The sequence below is a fragment of the Pinus tabuliformis genome, chromosome 1_2, assembly GCF_031772625.1.
Source record: "Pinus tabuliformis cultivar Carrire ecotype Pingquan chromosome 1_2, CPIR1, whole genome shotgun sequence".
NCBI lineage: Eukaryota > Viridiplantae > Streptophyta > Pinopsida > Pinales > Pinaceae > Pinus > Pinus tabuliformis.
In genome coordinates this window covers 54,648,106-54,662,942 of record NC_142298.1, presented here as the reverse complement: position 1 = coordinate 54,662,942, position 14,837 = coordinate 54,648,106, and the positions used below count along the sequence as shown (strand labels likewise).

Here is a 14,837-nt window from a genome sequence, read left to right as displayed (position 1 = left end):
GAAAGGATTGAAAGAGATAAAGCAAGGCAAGTTAAGGACCAACAAAAGCAAATGGCAAGACAGGAAAAGGAAAAACGAAAGGCACAACAAATGCTTGAAAAGGAACAAGGGATGATCAACGATACAAGAATAGCTGATGAAACTAGGATTATTTCAAACTCATTGGACTCCATTGCAGATAATACACCATTATTCCAAGATCTCATAAACATTCAAGTGCCCCACTATCAAACCGAGGGTTTACCCACTTGCCTTGTTCCTACCAGAGCTGGTGTCAATTCTATGTATGCTCATTACACACCTCCACTTAATGCAGGGGTCAGTAGTGCAAATGTGAGGTATGGGTACTCAATACCTCCATGGTTGGAAGCTGCAAATTGGAATCAATCATATGGCAACAATCAACCATTTCCTAATCAGCCCTTGACTGGTAGGCCAACCTACCTGGCTCAAGAAGGTAACTCGGGGAGTTTTGGCACTCAAGATTCTCAGGGCCATAAATAATAGGGGTGTCATATGTTTTCGGTTCTAACCACATTATGATGTGGATTTTGGATGGATTGTATCTTTTTCTTGGCACAGCAACATTTTGGCTTACAACCTAGTAGTGATTTCTTGTGGCAACCTAACTGTGTGTTGATAAGAAATTTTCAATGGAATATGTCTTTCTGTAAAATATTCATTATGATAAAACTATTTCTATAAGTTATTCTGTGCGCACTGTACAAAGCTCTAAACTCACTTATGGCTCCAATAAGTGGACCGTTATAATGTGATGACAGTGCTGGGCAAGTTTACAATCACTTAACACTGAATAGAAGTCTACACTCACAATTAGAAACACCCCTTGCTCGCTTCTAATGTACGAGGCACTAGTAGTAAGGAACTCTATACTTAGCATGTTATTGATTGAATTAGAATGAATAAGAACTTTACATTGCTGGAAACTAGAAATACAATAAAGAACATAGTTATGATTTTTATCAATCACCTAGGGGAGGGTCGCCAATACATGTGCGCCCTCCCCGCCACGTCATAATACCACGCGTCAACCCACATGGCTCCGGTACGACACCTGTCCACCGTGGAGTATGCCCAACTTATAGAGAGCATGTGTTTTTATATGTGTCAGTAAAAATGATGGAAGTATCTAAATTAATCAAATCAGTTGATGAACAACTATGAGAATCATATTGTTCCATCTTGTTACATCAACTTTCCAAAAGATAGAGAAATTTGGGTGCACAGTAACCTAATCAGCTATATGACGAATTGTGGCTTAGTCATTAATTCTTTTCTAAGCACCTATTCACCTTTTTCATTTTCCTTCATGAGTAGATCAATTGTTTGACAATTACAATAATTTATAAGTCTACAAAATATAAACCAGCGTAGACCCATCTTAAGATGGGATCTTTTAAGCATCAAGAGAATCATGTCTCTGTTTCTTTAGATCCCTTTTTACACTTATGAGTTCTGGAGTTAATATTGATCTATAACAGTGTATTACGGTACAGAAAAATTATGAATTGCCTCTAATACATGTAAGAAGGAAATTCCAAAGCAGTAGGTATACAAAAATCCCACAAAATTGCTTCAGAGCTCAAAATCTACAGCATGTTAAGCTTTCCTGTAATTTAAACTTCCCTGCACAAAACTAGGCATTGCAAAAATAAGAGAGATTCAAAGGAAATCAGTGTACCGAAAGGAAATCCAGGGTAACTGCAATTGTGGGTCTTGTCATCAACGCTGGAGATAAATAATGTTTAAAATTTGAATGAACCTTAGGAAAGATCAACAATCAGGCAGAAGCACATGCCATTCTTAAAGGGATTGAATTGGCTCTTGATAAGAGTGTTCACAGTATCTAATGCATGGCAACTAAGCAACAATAATTATGTTTTTTGGAATAGAGATTATACCGACTCCATAAATTTAAAATTTCAGTAGGTCATGTGCTATATACGGGTCAAGGAGGGTTTTGATTCAATATTCTTTTCACATATTACAAGAAATTTACATTCAGAGGTACACAATCTAGACAATTCAACAGCTACAATGGACACCAGCACCCTACAAATATATCACTATTATCAACACATTCTCCTCTCCCGATAGCTCTGCACTCCTTATATCCCTGTTCCCCAAGCAACTAGGAAGAAAAGTTTCAAAAGTGCATAGAAATCTGTTTGCAGAATCAAATATTCCAACTTAGCACAATTCCTACACATCCCTTGGAAGTACAAAGGTTGTCTCCAACACAAATGGCAGACCACCAAAGAAATGGACTCTCCTATAATTGTGATGAAAAATATGCTCCAGGTCATAGGTGTAAAAAACAGAAATTGTTCCAAATTGATATGCCCACTCAAGACCTGACCGAAGACATAACTACTGAGAGACACTGGAGTTACAGGTTGAAAACACCAACACTCCGACTCAAGCAGATATCGAACCTATTTCTTCATGAAGAACGGTCAATCTCTCTGCATGCATTATCGGGCATTTCAACTCTAACAAAACCCTGACAAGGAAACTCTAACAAAACCCTGACAAAACTCTAACAAAACCCTGACAAGGATTTAATCCTATAAAGTTTGCTAGTAAAAGCTGAGCGATATTAAAAGGAAATAAAAGAGTAGAAGCTTTGTTCATAAAACAGTAAACCCTACCCATTTCTGGACTATATAAACTCATCAGCTGTAAAAACAAAATAACCTTCAAATAGAGATGCACCATCACAAGTGAAAACGATCTCAAAAACTTAGCACTATGCAAGGTTTTACAGCATAAGGAAATCATAATATTCTACAATGAGTAAATCAAGAATAGTAGCGTTCAAACAGTATCCAGAGAAGTCAATTTAAATAATAGAGAATGCAACTTGTGTGTAAAATTCGGAATAAGACTTTCATAGAAGGAAACAAGCTAACAGTTATGACTTCAAGAAACCATAAATAAATTAACAGTATAACTGTGATTAAGGTCGTAAAATGTCCACGGCTTCCATACAAATGTCCATACAAATGTCCACGGCTTCCATACAACACTGTAGCCCAAGTCAATTTAAATAATAGAGAATGCAACTTGTGTGTAAAATTCGGAATAAGACTTTCATAGAAGGAAACAAGATAACAGTTATGACTTCAAGAAACCATAAATAAATTAACAGTATAACTGTGATTAAGGTCATAAAATGTCCACGGCTTCCATACAAAGTCCATACAAATGGCCACGGCTTCCATACAACACTGTAGCCCAAGTCAATTTAAATAATAGAGAATGCAACTTGTGTGTAAAATTCGGAATAAGACTTTCATAGAAGGAAACAAGATAACAGTTATGACTTCAAGAAACCATAAATAAATTAACAGTATAACTGTGATTAAGGTCGTAAAATGTCCACGGCTTCCATACAAAGTCCATACAAATGTCCACGGCTTCCATACAACACTGTAGCCCAGAGAGCAACCTGAGTAGCAAGTCTGCGAAGAAGCTTCATAAGGGTTTAGTGAGGCTTTAGAAGAGCCTTCCCCTCCGAGCAGTCGAATATAAAACAAACAATAGCACGAAGCAGAGCACTCAGAACTCAAGCAGAGCACTCAGAACTCTATGAAAGAAAAGAGAAACCCTCATATGCCAAATGAAAAAGATAAAATAGCAGGGACAATAAAAATGCAGTGTTTTTATCTATAAAGCAAACACAGTAACAAGGCAATTGAGAGCAGCTATAGAGAGTTTCGAAAGTTGGTCTGGGCTCATTTCCGCGATGTTCCATTTTCCCTTTGTCTTTCTGCTCGGGGCCGGCTATGCAAGTCAGGGGAGAGCAGCTACAGAGCGTTTTGAGGGCTAAAACAGGCTAAAACAGGCTAAAACAGCCAAAACAGACAGAATGCCATAGAATGCCTAAAACCCTAAACCCTAAAACAGCAAAAATGCCATAGAATGCCTAAAACCCTAAACCCTCAAAAAATTGCTCAAAATACTGCCATAAAATGCCATAGAAAGTTCACAAAATATCCTGTTAGAGATGCTTGTGTTGAAAAACACAGAGTAAAGCTGGTAGGATTAAAAATCCTACCGGTTACAGGCCATGGATGGTCGCCGACCTCCCCCACCTTCCCCACAGCTCGCCAGACCTTCTCCACACCTGCAACGTCCTTTTCCACACCTGCAACACCTGCAACAGGAAGAAAAAAGCCATTAGAAGCCATTAGAGATCACAAAAACAACAAAAACAGCAGAGCTAAACCCTAAAAATGCTATGTTACCTCAAGCTCAGTAGAATGGCGACCGACTCCTCCCCAAACAACAAAATCGCCGAATAAGACCACCACCAGAGAAATGCTAAACAACCGGCATTCCATGTTAAACAACTTGCATTCCAGAACGACCAAGAAATCCAGGCGGAAAAGCACAAGAAAAGCAAAACCGCTGTCCCAGCCAGAAACCCAGAAACTCCATCAAACCTTCGCACCAGCACACGAATAAACGACTCTGCGCGCAACAATACAAACCCTGTCAACCGAACACAGCATTCCCCCAACACACGTTCTAACCACCATGCGCGCAGGTTACAGGGCCGTCCCGCGCCATCTTCGGCGGGGGGCTTCGCCCAACTACCGGCCCCAAGCAGAAAGACAAAGGGAAAATGGAACATCGTCGAAATGAGCCCAGACCAACCATGTAAATGGCGCGAAGTTTGTGTTTTAATGTTCGAGGTGATAGCCCACACGGCCAGCTCCACGGTGGACAGGTGTTGTACCGGAGCCATGTGGGTTGACGCGTGGTATTACGACGTGGCGGGGAGGGCGCACATGTATTGGCGACCCTCCCCTAGTTGTAAGGTTTCTCTGAAGGTTCTAGACTGGGCTACATCTTATGACACTTTTCCTATACCTCGAACCCTGCCACAAATCTATGGTTGGGATGAGTGATACCTATCCGACGGCTGTGATGAATCAGCTTGGAGCCAAGGTAACTGGTTACCCTAACCCTGCTAAAACGTCTCTCATTTGCATAGTTGATTCCTGGTCTAGCGTCTGCTCTCTGTCGAGCCCGATGATGTAGGTTCCCTTTCTCTTGAAACTGCTTCTTTCCTGCAAGATGCCATGGTCCACGACAACAAAAGTTTGAATCCTGCAACTAGATGGCCAAGGTAAGCTCGTTTCACCAGTGTTGTTGTGGTATCTTAACAGAACATGTGCCTTATCCTATTGTTCTTGTTCTAATAATACATGGCTTCATGTTTTCCTTAGATGGGACTTAGCAATGCCCACTGCTTGCAGTTATTCAGGTAAAAGTAGAATATAGAGGGAGAGGGTTTGAGTTTGAGATTCAATTCGCCCTATACCTACCCTTGAGCATTGATAATGGTTTATGTCAGATGGAAACGCTAGTCTTCGGCATTATGGAGATAGCCATACAGGTAACACTTGAAATCTCACTCTTTTTTCTTTATTAGTCAAGATTTCGAGGAAGTTTAGTTCTAATTTGAATTGGTTTGGTGACAGGTACCTCCCTGCTCCCTTTCGTTGTATTTTCGTCCAAGGTTTTCTGCCTAGAATGACGGAACCATTTCTTTGATTCAGGTACATGCCGCATGGTCCTTACAGAGACCATTCTCCTTTTCTAGGCTTGAGTATTAGAGGGTTAATGGTAAAACTTTCATCTTTGCTGAGTCGTTAGAAGAATAATCAGCTATGAAATGTCTTGCATTAACAGTCAAGCTGAGATCTCATAATGATGTTTACAGATGCTATTGTGAGGAGGAACTATATTACAGTTTGGTTTTATTAATCTTTTTATCAAGACTTTGTGAATGGCTATAGGTCGTGCTGACATTTTCCCTGTATCTAAGGTCGAGCACTAATTAGCACTCTGCTGCTTATGTTTACCTATGTAAAGTTATGATGTTGAATGAAATTTCTTCTATGTTCAAATGACTAAGAGACTATTGGGTTTTTTTTCATAGCTTGTTATATAAATGTTTCTACTGGTTAAATGAGCTTGCTCGCATAATGAATATTTTATTTCATGGCCCTTATTCTGGGTTTTCATTATCATTATTATTTACAATTTCTGAGTTTAGACTCTATTGTAATAATGGTTATTTGAGCACCAAGAATCTTGGGGACTGTTCCAAGCAAGTCAGAACCTGGCTAGCTAGAACTAACCTTGGATCCGGGCCCTTCGTGTCACAATGAAATATAACCTCATGGTTAGTACCCGATTATCATTAGTGGTATGGTCTTACTAAATTCCTTCTAATGGAAAGAAGAATGTTGCTTTTGGGACCCTTCCACTGTTGTAACTAATTTCCAAATTATTTAATTATGTATTAAAGTTTAGCTATGATACCTTATACCCAGCGAAATCTTTAGTTAATCAATGTCTTCAGCCATTTGCTCTTTAACTTCTGATTCATAATTTATGGGAATACTATATTGTTTTAGCCTCTATTTACTAATGTATTGGAGTACTTTAGCATTTATGGACTTCTGTCATTTCATGTCAATAGACATTTGTTTAACAATGAAGGGTAGTTATTTATATGTTTGTCTATTTGTCCTTGTTCTGTAGTTGCCTATCTTAGATCCTTAATGAACTTAGGAAATGATGGCCTTAAACCTCCCAGCCATGAGACAAGGCTTCGACTGCATTTCCCCCCGTGTTATAATCACATACAGGATACACACTGCACTTGTAACTGTCTGGTCCTAACCAAACTTAGTTCAAGCCAGCTGCAAGGAATTTCGTCTAACCCAACTTAGTTCAAGCCAGCTGCAAGGAATTTCGTCTAACCCATCAGCACAGTTTCCATCATTTCTTGGTTGTCTCCTCCCTTCCACTGCAGGTACCTTTACCCTTTTAGGTTTTTTTTTTTTTCTTTCAAAAGAGAGGTTATGGGCAAGTAACCGCCTACTATAACCAATTAACCAACCTGATATGTGAAACACATTTGGCATAATTTCCTAGAATATTATTTGTTATCATAACGTTATCATTTAATATGAAAACTTAAATTTGTTTAAACAGTTAAAAAAACTCTTACTACAATAAATAAAAATCTTCTGGGGGATATTACATGTTCACTAATAAGAATGACCATCAAATTTATACTTTGATGGTGAATATCTCCTTATACAATTAGAGGAGACAAATGGACCCCAATTTAATACCTCATCTACCCTAAAGGAATATAAGTAAGATTTTTCGTAGTCGTTCTATGAGATGACTATTCGATTCTTTTCCCGTTGGAATTTCATCATTTGATTTTTAGTAAAAATACAACGTTACGTTTTTATAAAAATCATGTTTAGTCTTTTAAATTGTATTTTTTAATATCATAATAAATTTATGTCTTTTACAAATTATATAAATTCAATAATCTATTTTTATTTTTTTTCGATTAATTTTAACCCAATTAACCCAAAAAATTATTTAAAATAAAATAAAATAACCCAATAACTACTGCCTATTTCAACATGTTCAATAAGGTAATCCAAATGATACTTGTATCCTTTAACCATAATTTCAATTCAAAGCTAATTTTAAGGATAACTACATATTTTATTTTGCGGAATTTTACTCAACATTATAATAATGTGATTTGTATTCTACAATAATGCTATGAATAACTTCATATTTGGTTTGTTAATTTTTTAATATTTAATTTTATGTTTGGTTCGTTAATTTAAGGATAACTACATATTTTATTTTGCTGGAATTTTACTCAACATTATAATGTGATTTGTATTCTATGATAATCCTATGAATAACTTCATATTTGGTTTGTTAATTTTTTAATATTTAATTTTATGTTAATTGATCATTGTGTTAAGAGATATTTTAAAGTGAAGGCGAGATCGAAGAGGGGGGTGGTCTGCAACTTGAACGAGAACCGAAGTTGACATTAGGGTTTTGCATTAGGGCTCCATGGCAGGACGCGCAGGGGGGAGCGTCGCTCCCTCCTACAGTCAGGTAGTCACAGAAGGAGGCAAGGAAGTAGGGGGGAAGCATTTCAAAAAACCGTTGAGAAAGATTTCAGAAGAAAGAGGCAAGGAGACAGGTGGAAGAAACGAATCCGAGGATCAGGAAGGGAATCAACAGGAAACAAGTAAAGAAAAGGAGAAGGGAGGCGGTAACGGAAGAACGACATCCACAAGGACTACGGGAGTTTGCAAACCCAAATCAAGCATCATTCCCCGGGTCATATTGAGTGATCCTGCGATTCAAGCGCACAGGGACCATATGAAAGAACATGCGATCATTTGCAAGTTCATGGGGTTATGGCCAACGGAGAGGGCTTTACACATCTGGATTAGGAGCCATTGGAAGCCAAAGGGAGAAATACATTTACATCTAGGTTCTAAGGGCTTCTTCACGGTGGTGTTCGCAAACCTAGAGGATAAAGACAAAGTGTTTGAAGGGGGGTCTTATTTCTATGTTGCGGCAGGACTCTATATGCGGCCATGGATGATGAACTTTGTCCCAGAACGTGAAACATTTACATCTGTACCGGTTTGGATCAGACTATACTCACTACCTCTGGATTACTGGCTCCCAGAATCTTTGAAAACCATAGGCAACAAGCTGGGGCATTTTCTAAAGATATCAGAGGCAACTCTCAAAGGTAAATACACCTCCTTTGCCCGAATATGTGTGGAAATGGATCTAGTTGGAGCCCTTCCGGAAGCAATAATTTTGGAGGTATATGATGAAGATTGGGTGCAAATGGTGGACTATGAGCACATACCTTTCAGGTGCCGCAAATGTCATGAACATGGCCATTTGTTTAGAGACTGCCCTACAAACAATATGGAAGGCAATGGGGAAACATCTTTGGATAGAGATCACGAGGGTTTTACCAAGGTTGGGGCCAAAGGGAAAGGGGGTAAACATCCACACAAGAAAAGCAATGAAGACAAAAATACAAGACATAATAGTTTCAAAATCCTAGAGGAAGTAGAGGAGAATGTGGAGACAGTCCAGGACAGGGAGAACGCATCCAAGGAGCAGGAAACAGAAGCTGAAATGGAGGATATCATAGTAAACAACCAGCAGAAGGAGGATATACCAAGCTACATGGAAATCAGTAAATACCATGAGATGACTCCAAGTGAGGCAGGAACAGAGGACCATGAACTACAGGAGATTCTAGACAGGGAAAATCTGGATCTAGAACTATTTCTGGAACAAGGCAGGAACAAAGGAGTGGACTCCTTACCAAAAGAAGACTATGATAGAGTTCAACAGCTCTTTTTATGGAGGGCACAATCGAAGGGAACTGGTGTCAAAATAAGCCACGAAATCCAGGAGCAAAGTGGGGTCAAAACCATGGAGAACTCACAGGCACAATCTCCAAAGAACTCAAGAAGGAAAAGAGGAAGGAAAAGACAGAATGAACTGCTAAACGAATGTGGAAAACTACTGATTAACTCAAGTAAGATGAAAGATCTTACCAGCTATTCCTTTACTAACATTTCTTAATGAAGCTTACAACATGGAACATTAGAGGTTTAGGTAGTAGAAGGAAATAAAGGAATATGAGTAACAGAATTAAAGAAGAAAAACCAGACATGGTCTTTATTCAGGAGACCAAATGTTCAATGGAGAAAATAAGAGAAATTCATAATAAATGGTTAATCAAGTATGAGTACTTAGAGGTCAAGGCAAATAACTCAGCAGGTGGGATTCTTATGCTGTGGGATCCACAGAAATTTGGAATCTTGGATGCTGAAGCTTCCAGGAACTATCTATCTTTGGTGTGCAGTCTGGTAGGTGATAAGGAAACATATATGATAACAAATGTTTATGGACCTCAGAAGCAAGTAGATAAACTCAAGCTTCTTAACTCCCTGGGAAATCTAAGAGCACGATATCCCAATATGCCTTGGATAGTTGCAGGTGATTTCAATATGATAAGATCTCTTTCAGAAAAAAAAGGAGGCACTAGACAGCTAGGCAGAGATTCTGAAGCCTTCCAAGATTTCATCATGAACATGGGACTAGTGGACACAAAGACAATAAATGGAACCTTCATATGGAACAACAAAAGGGGAGGGGATTCCCAAGTGGCTTCAAAACTTGATAGATTTATCATCTCTGAGGATCTCCTCCTCACAGGACCAGCCATCACAGTGTCCATTCTACCCTTTGGAGGTTCAGATCATTGGCCAGTTTAGCTAGAAGCTACCTTTATGGGCACTCCGAGGAACAGGCCCTTCAGATTCGAGAATGCCTGGCTCTTACACCCCAAATTCACCAGTAACATTGACAAATGGTGGAAAGAGGATCTGAATATTCAAGGCACTAAAATGTACATGCTCTAGCAGAGACTGAAATATATTAAATCCAAACTTAAAGCTTGGAACAAAAAGGAATTTGGTGATATCCTCAAGGCTAGAATTGAGACTAGACAAAAGCTCCAGGAAATCAATCAGATCAATATCACAGAGGGCTTCAATGAAGAGAGGCAAAAGGTAACTAACTATTTGCAGGAAGAATGGGAGGATCAATGCTTACAAGAGGAAACTTTCTAGAGACAGAAATCCAGGATTCAATGGATCAAAGAGGGAGAAAGAAATACTAAGTTCTTCTACAAATCCACTATGGCTCATAGGGCACATAATAGAATCACAAAGATTAAGGATTCTCAGGGTGTTAAGCTTGTCTCCCACAAGGACATGGAATCAAATCTAGTACACCACTTCTATAATATTGCAAAGGAGCCAATGGAGGATAGATCTAGGTTCATCAATCAGTTTACCCAGTATATCCCCAAGTTGGTCACTAGAGAGGACAACCAAAATCTCAATAGGCCAGTCTCGGAAGAGGAGGTCAGTGAGGTGATCAAGGAAATGCAAAGTGGAAAAGCACCAAGCCCAGATGGTTTCAATGTTGATTTCTTCAAAGCCTGCTGGGATACAGTCAAACATGATATCCTCGAAGTTGTGGAAGACTCAAGAAAATACAAAAAGATTTTGAAAGCACTGAATGCTTCCTTCATAGCTTTAATCCCCAAAAAGGAAAATGCTATGACTCTGGATGGATTTAGACCTATAGCCTTATGTAATGTGGTGTACAAAATCATCTCCAAAGTGGTAGCCAATAGACTCAATCCCCTACTACCTTCCCTCATCTCGGAAGAGCAAACAGGCTATGTGGAAGGATGAAAAATTATCAACAACATCATCCAAGAACATGAGGTGGTTCACTCTCTCAAAAGAAACAAGCAAGCAGGCATGATTATTCAGTTGGGCATTGCTAAAGACTATGACAAACTCAGCTGGTCTTATATCAGAGCTACTCTGAAAAGCATATGGCTTTGACCAAAATTGGATAAGATGGGTTATGGCACCTTCACCGCGACCAGCTTTTCCATTTTGTTTAATGGAGCCCCTTCAAATACATTCACAACTTCCAGAGGGCTCAGACAAGGCGATCCGCTCTCCCCTTTCCTCTTTGTCCTCATGATGGAAGGGCTAGGCAGGGCAATCAGAAGGGCAAATGTTGAAGGTCGAATTCAGGGGATCAAGCTCACCCCGGATGGAGAGGCTAATACTCACCAACAATTTGTGGATGACACTATGCTGTAGGGCATACCCACAGTCAAGGAAGCAAGGGCAATCAAAGATATCTTAAACGAATTTGCTATGGCAGCAGGCACAGAGGTAAGCCAAAACAAGTCCAAAGTTTTTTTCTTTAACACAAATATTGCTATACAGAGAAACATTACCAGAATTCTGGGTTTTCAAAGGGATCAGTTGCCTTCCAAATATCTTGGCATTCCTCTTACTGATAAACCTCTCAGCAAGAAAATATGGGAACCAATTTTAAATAAACTTCAGGACAAAATCAGAAAATGGACATGCAGATCTTTAAACTTAGCAGGGCGACTTGTGCTCACACAGGCGGTCTTGCAAGCCATTCCCATTTTCATGTTTGCAGCTATCCCTGCTCCTCAAGGTATTAAGCAGCAGATAAGGAACATTCAAAGGGACTTTCTATGGGGTAGAGGGGAAGAGAAAAAAAAAGTGGGCCTTAGTTGCCTAGGACAAGATCTGCAAGCCCAAAAGCCATGGTGGCTTGGGGCTACATGATCTGGAAACTCTCAGTAAAGCTTCAGGAGCTAAGCTTTGGTGGCAATGGATCAAGAAGCCGAATGCCCCCTGGGCCAAGCTTTGGAAACAAAAATACGCCAAGCACTAGCAAGAAAAGGATCTCATTAGAATGACAGGACAAATCAGAGGATCACACATTTGGAACCTTGCTTGGGAGAACAAAAGCATTGTTCAGTAGCATTGTTTTTGGGAAATCCGAGCAGGGGACCAAGCTCGATTTTGGGAGGACAGTTGGCAACAGGAACCCATCCTCAACAGGATTGACCTGGCAGCCCTCAAGAGAGACACAGATAGCAAAGGCCTATTAATGGTAAAAGATTTCTGGGACCAGGGAAGGAACAATGAAAAATGGAGGAAGTGGAAGGAACTAAGTTACAGTGATGAGAATCCTTTGAAGGCCATGGCAGAGGCTCTCACCATGGACTTAAAGCACCGACGAATTCTGGTTTCCTCCTCACACGACCAATTAAGATGGGGGAAGAATAATGAAAGTAACTTTAACCTCAAAGAGGCAAAACAAGCAATCACAAGATTCAACTTTGTAAACGATGATAAAGTCTGGAAGGAACTTTGGAAAACTCCTCACTAGATGAAAATAAAGCTATTTATTTGGCTTGTGCATCAAAGGAAGATCCTAACTTGGGAAAACCTCCTAAAGAAAGGTTTCATTGGCCCTTCCAAATTTCACCTATGTGGCTCACATGAGGAAATGATTGAACACATGCTCAACCTCTGCTCCTTTTCTGTTAAGGTTTGGGACTGGGTGGCATCAAGCTTCCGACAAACTGATAGGGACAGGCTCAACATATCCAACACCCTGAATAACTGGAGGAAGAACTTCTCAGAAAATGAGATTATCAACAAAGCCTGGATGCTAGTACCATGCTTTGTTATCTGGAATATTTGGAAAGAACGCAACAGGCGGATCTTCACAAATAAAGCTAGCAAACCCCAGCATATAATCAAACAAATTCTAATACAGCTTAAAGAAATAGTGAAGAGCCTTTTGAGGTCAATCCCCACGAATCCTCCTCTACCTCACGAGGAGATTATTATTCTTAATTTGGGTCTTCAATCCATCAATCCTCAAAGAATAAGGAAGGAAGTGAGAACAATTAGCACAGGGGCCAGTAGATGGCAGCCCCCTCCTCAGGGCTTCTTCAAAGTAAACATTGATGGAGCTTCTAAGGGAAATCCGGGGGAAGCTGGCTTTGGGGGTGCAATAAGAGATGCTCAGGGGCACATAAAATACATCTTCCATGGCCACTTGGAAAAGGGTACCAATAACATGGTTGAATTGCTAGCTTTAGATCAATGCTTAGAAATCCTGGTGGAGGCAAATTTACAGAATGTTATCATTGAAGCAAATTCAGATTTAATCATCAGAGAAGCCAAGAAGATTCACAATGGAACTTCACCAGATAAAGTGTCGAAGCACTGGAAGCTGCTGCAGGTTTTTCACCATATCCACTCTCACTTGCAGACCCTTAAAATAATTAGATTTGTTCATGTTAGAAGGAAGGCAAATATGCTTACAGATCGGTTGGCCAATGAAGGTGTGGCCAATAAGGACAAGGATTCTCGGCAGCCATGGGAGTTGTTACCTGAAGGGAAACTGCGAGAGGATTGTTTCATCCTAGCAACCATATATTGGGATTTATGGATGAATAGTGTTGATCGAAGGGATACGGGAGACAGGAGTGAGGATGATATCACCTAATGTGTCTACAATGGGATATGGTTGCTCTCCACAATTTTGTTAACTTTTGGATGGATGATGAAGGTTTCAAGTCGGGCAATGACAAAGAATGCACTGCCTGGGTGTATTTGGCTCAGCGGGTTTTTGTTGGTGACTCCGGGCAGAAGGCTCAGCAAGGGCTATGGGAATGTTCTAGCTTTTTCGCGAAACCATGAACTCAATACCATAAGTGGTATTTCACATGGGACTTAAATGGTATCTGGTATTCTGGTAGGTGCATGTGATTCCACTCAGTGGGTAACACGTGGCATCGAGAGGTGAGAGAAAACCACTCTCATCGCGCGGTTATCCTCCGCGCTTCTCATCCGTGCAATATCCCCGATGACCATTGGATTGGGATTATGTATTCAACGGCTGAGATGGGTCATGCTTGTCGCCTTAGGGTTCCGGACCTGTTGCTGTTTATTGGACCCAGTTTAGAGTTGCAGTCGGGTCCATGTGCAAGGGGCAGTGGGGTCCACTGTGGGTCCCTGTATGGGCCCTGGGCTTTCCACGAAACCATGAACACAAAACCCCAAAACCATATATGGTATATCGCATGGGACATGGCTGGTATCTGGTATTGTGGTAGATGCATGTGATTCCACTCAGGGGGTAACACGTGGCATCAAGAGGTGAGAGAAAACCGCTCTCATCACGCGGTTAACCTCCATGCTTCTCGTCCATGCGATATCCTTGCTGGCCGTTGGTTCGAGACTTTGATTTCAACGACTGGGATTGGTTATGATTGTTGCACGATTGTGGGTCCCTTTGTGGGTCCCTTTGATTGTTGACCGTTGGATCGGGGTTATGTTTTCAACGGCGAGGATTCGATTTTGTGGACTTTTTATTGTTGCCTCTGGGTCCGTCTAGTGAATGCAGTAGGTACCACTTTGAGCTATTTGTAGGAACCTCTTTGAGCTTCAGTCCCTGGTTTTTCTGTTTCCCCTACTGTCTAGGTTACTCTGTATATT

General features: G+C 40.3%; 1 protein-coding gene and 1 long non-coding RNA gene across 2 annotated transcripts; both read left to right on the top strand.

Moving 5' to 3' along the window:
• The first annotated feature begins 5,253 nt into the window (after nt 1-5,253).
• LOC149204398 (uncharacterized) lies at nt 5,254-5,949 on the top strand. The gene is made up of 2 exons (XR_016251772.1): nt 5,254-5,428; nt 5,514-5,949. It is a non-coding gene; the product is annotated as an uncharacterized LOC149204398 (long non-coding RNA).
• Nucleotides 5,950-12,834: 6,885 nt separating this feature from the next.
• Nucleotides 12,835-13,845, top strand: LOC149204397 (uncharacterized). The gene has a single exon (XM_089397110.1). It carries the CDS (start codon nt 12,835-12,837, stop codon nt 13,843-13,845), a length of 1,011 nt encoding a protein of 336 aa, XP_089253236.1.
• The last annotated feature ends 992 nt before the right edge of the window (nt 13,846-14,837 follow it).

Coding starts and splice junctions, on each gene's coding strand:
- LOC149204397 (XM_089397110.1), top strand. CDS start 12,835: ATGATTGAACACATGCTCAACCTCTGCTCCTTTTCTGTTAAGGTTTGG.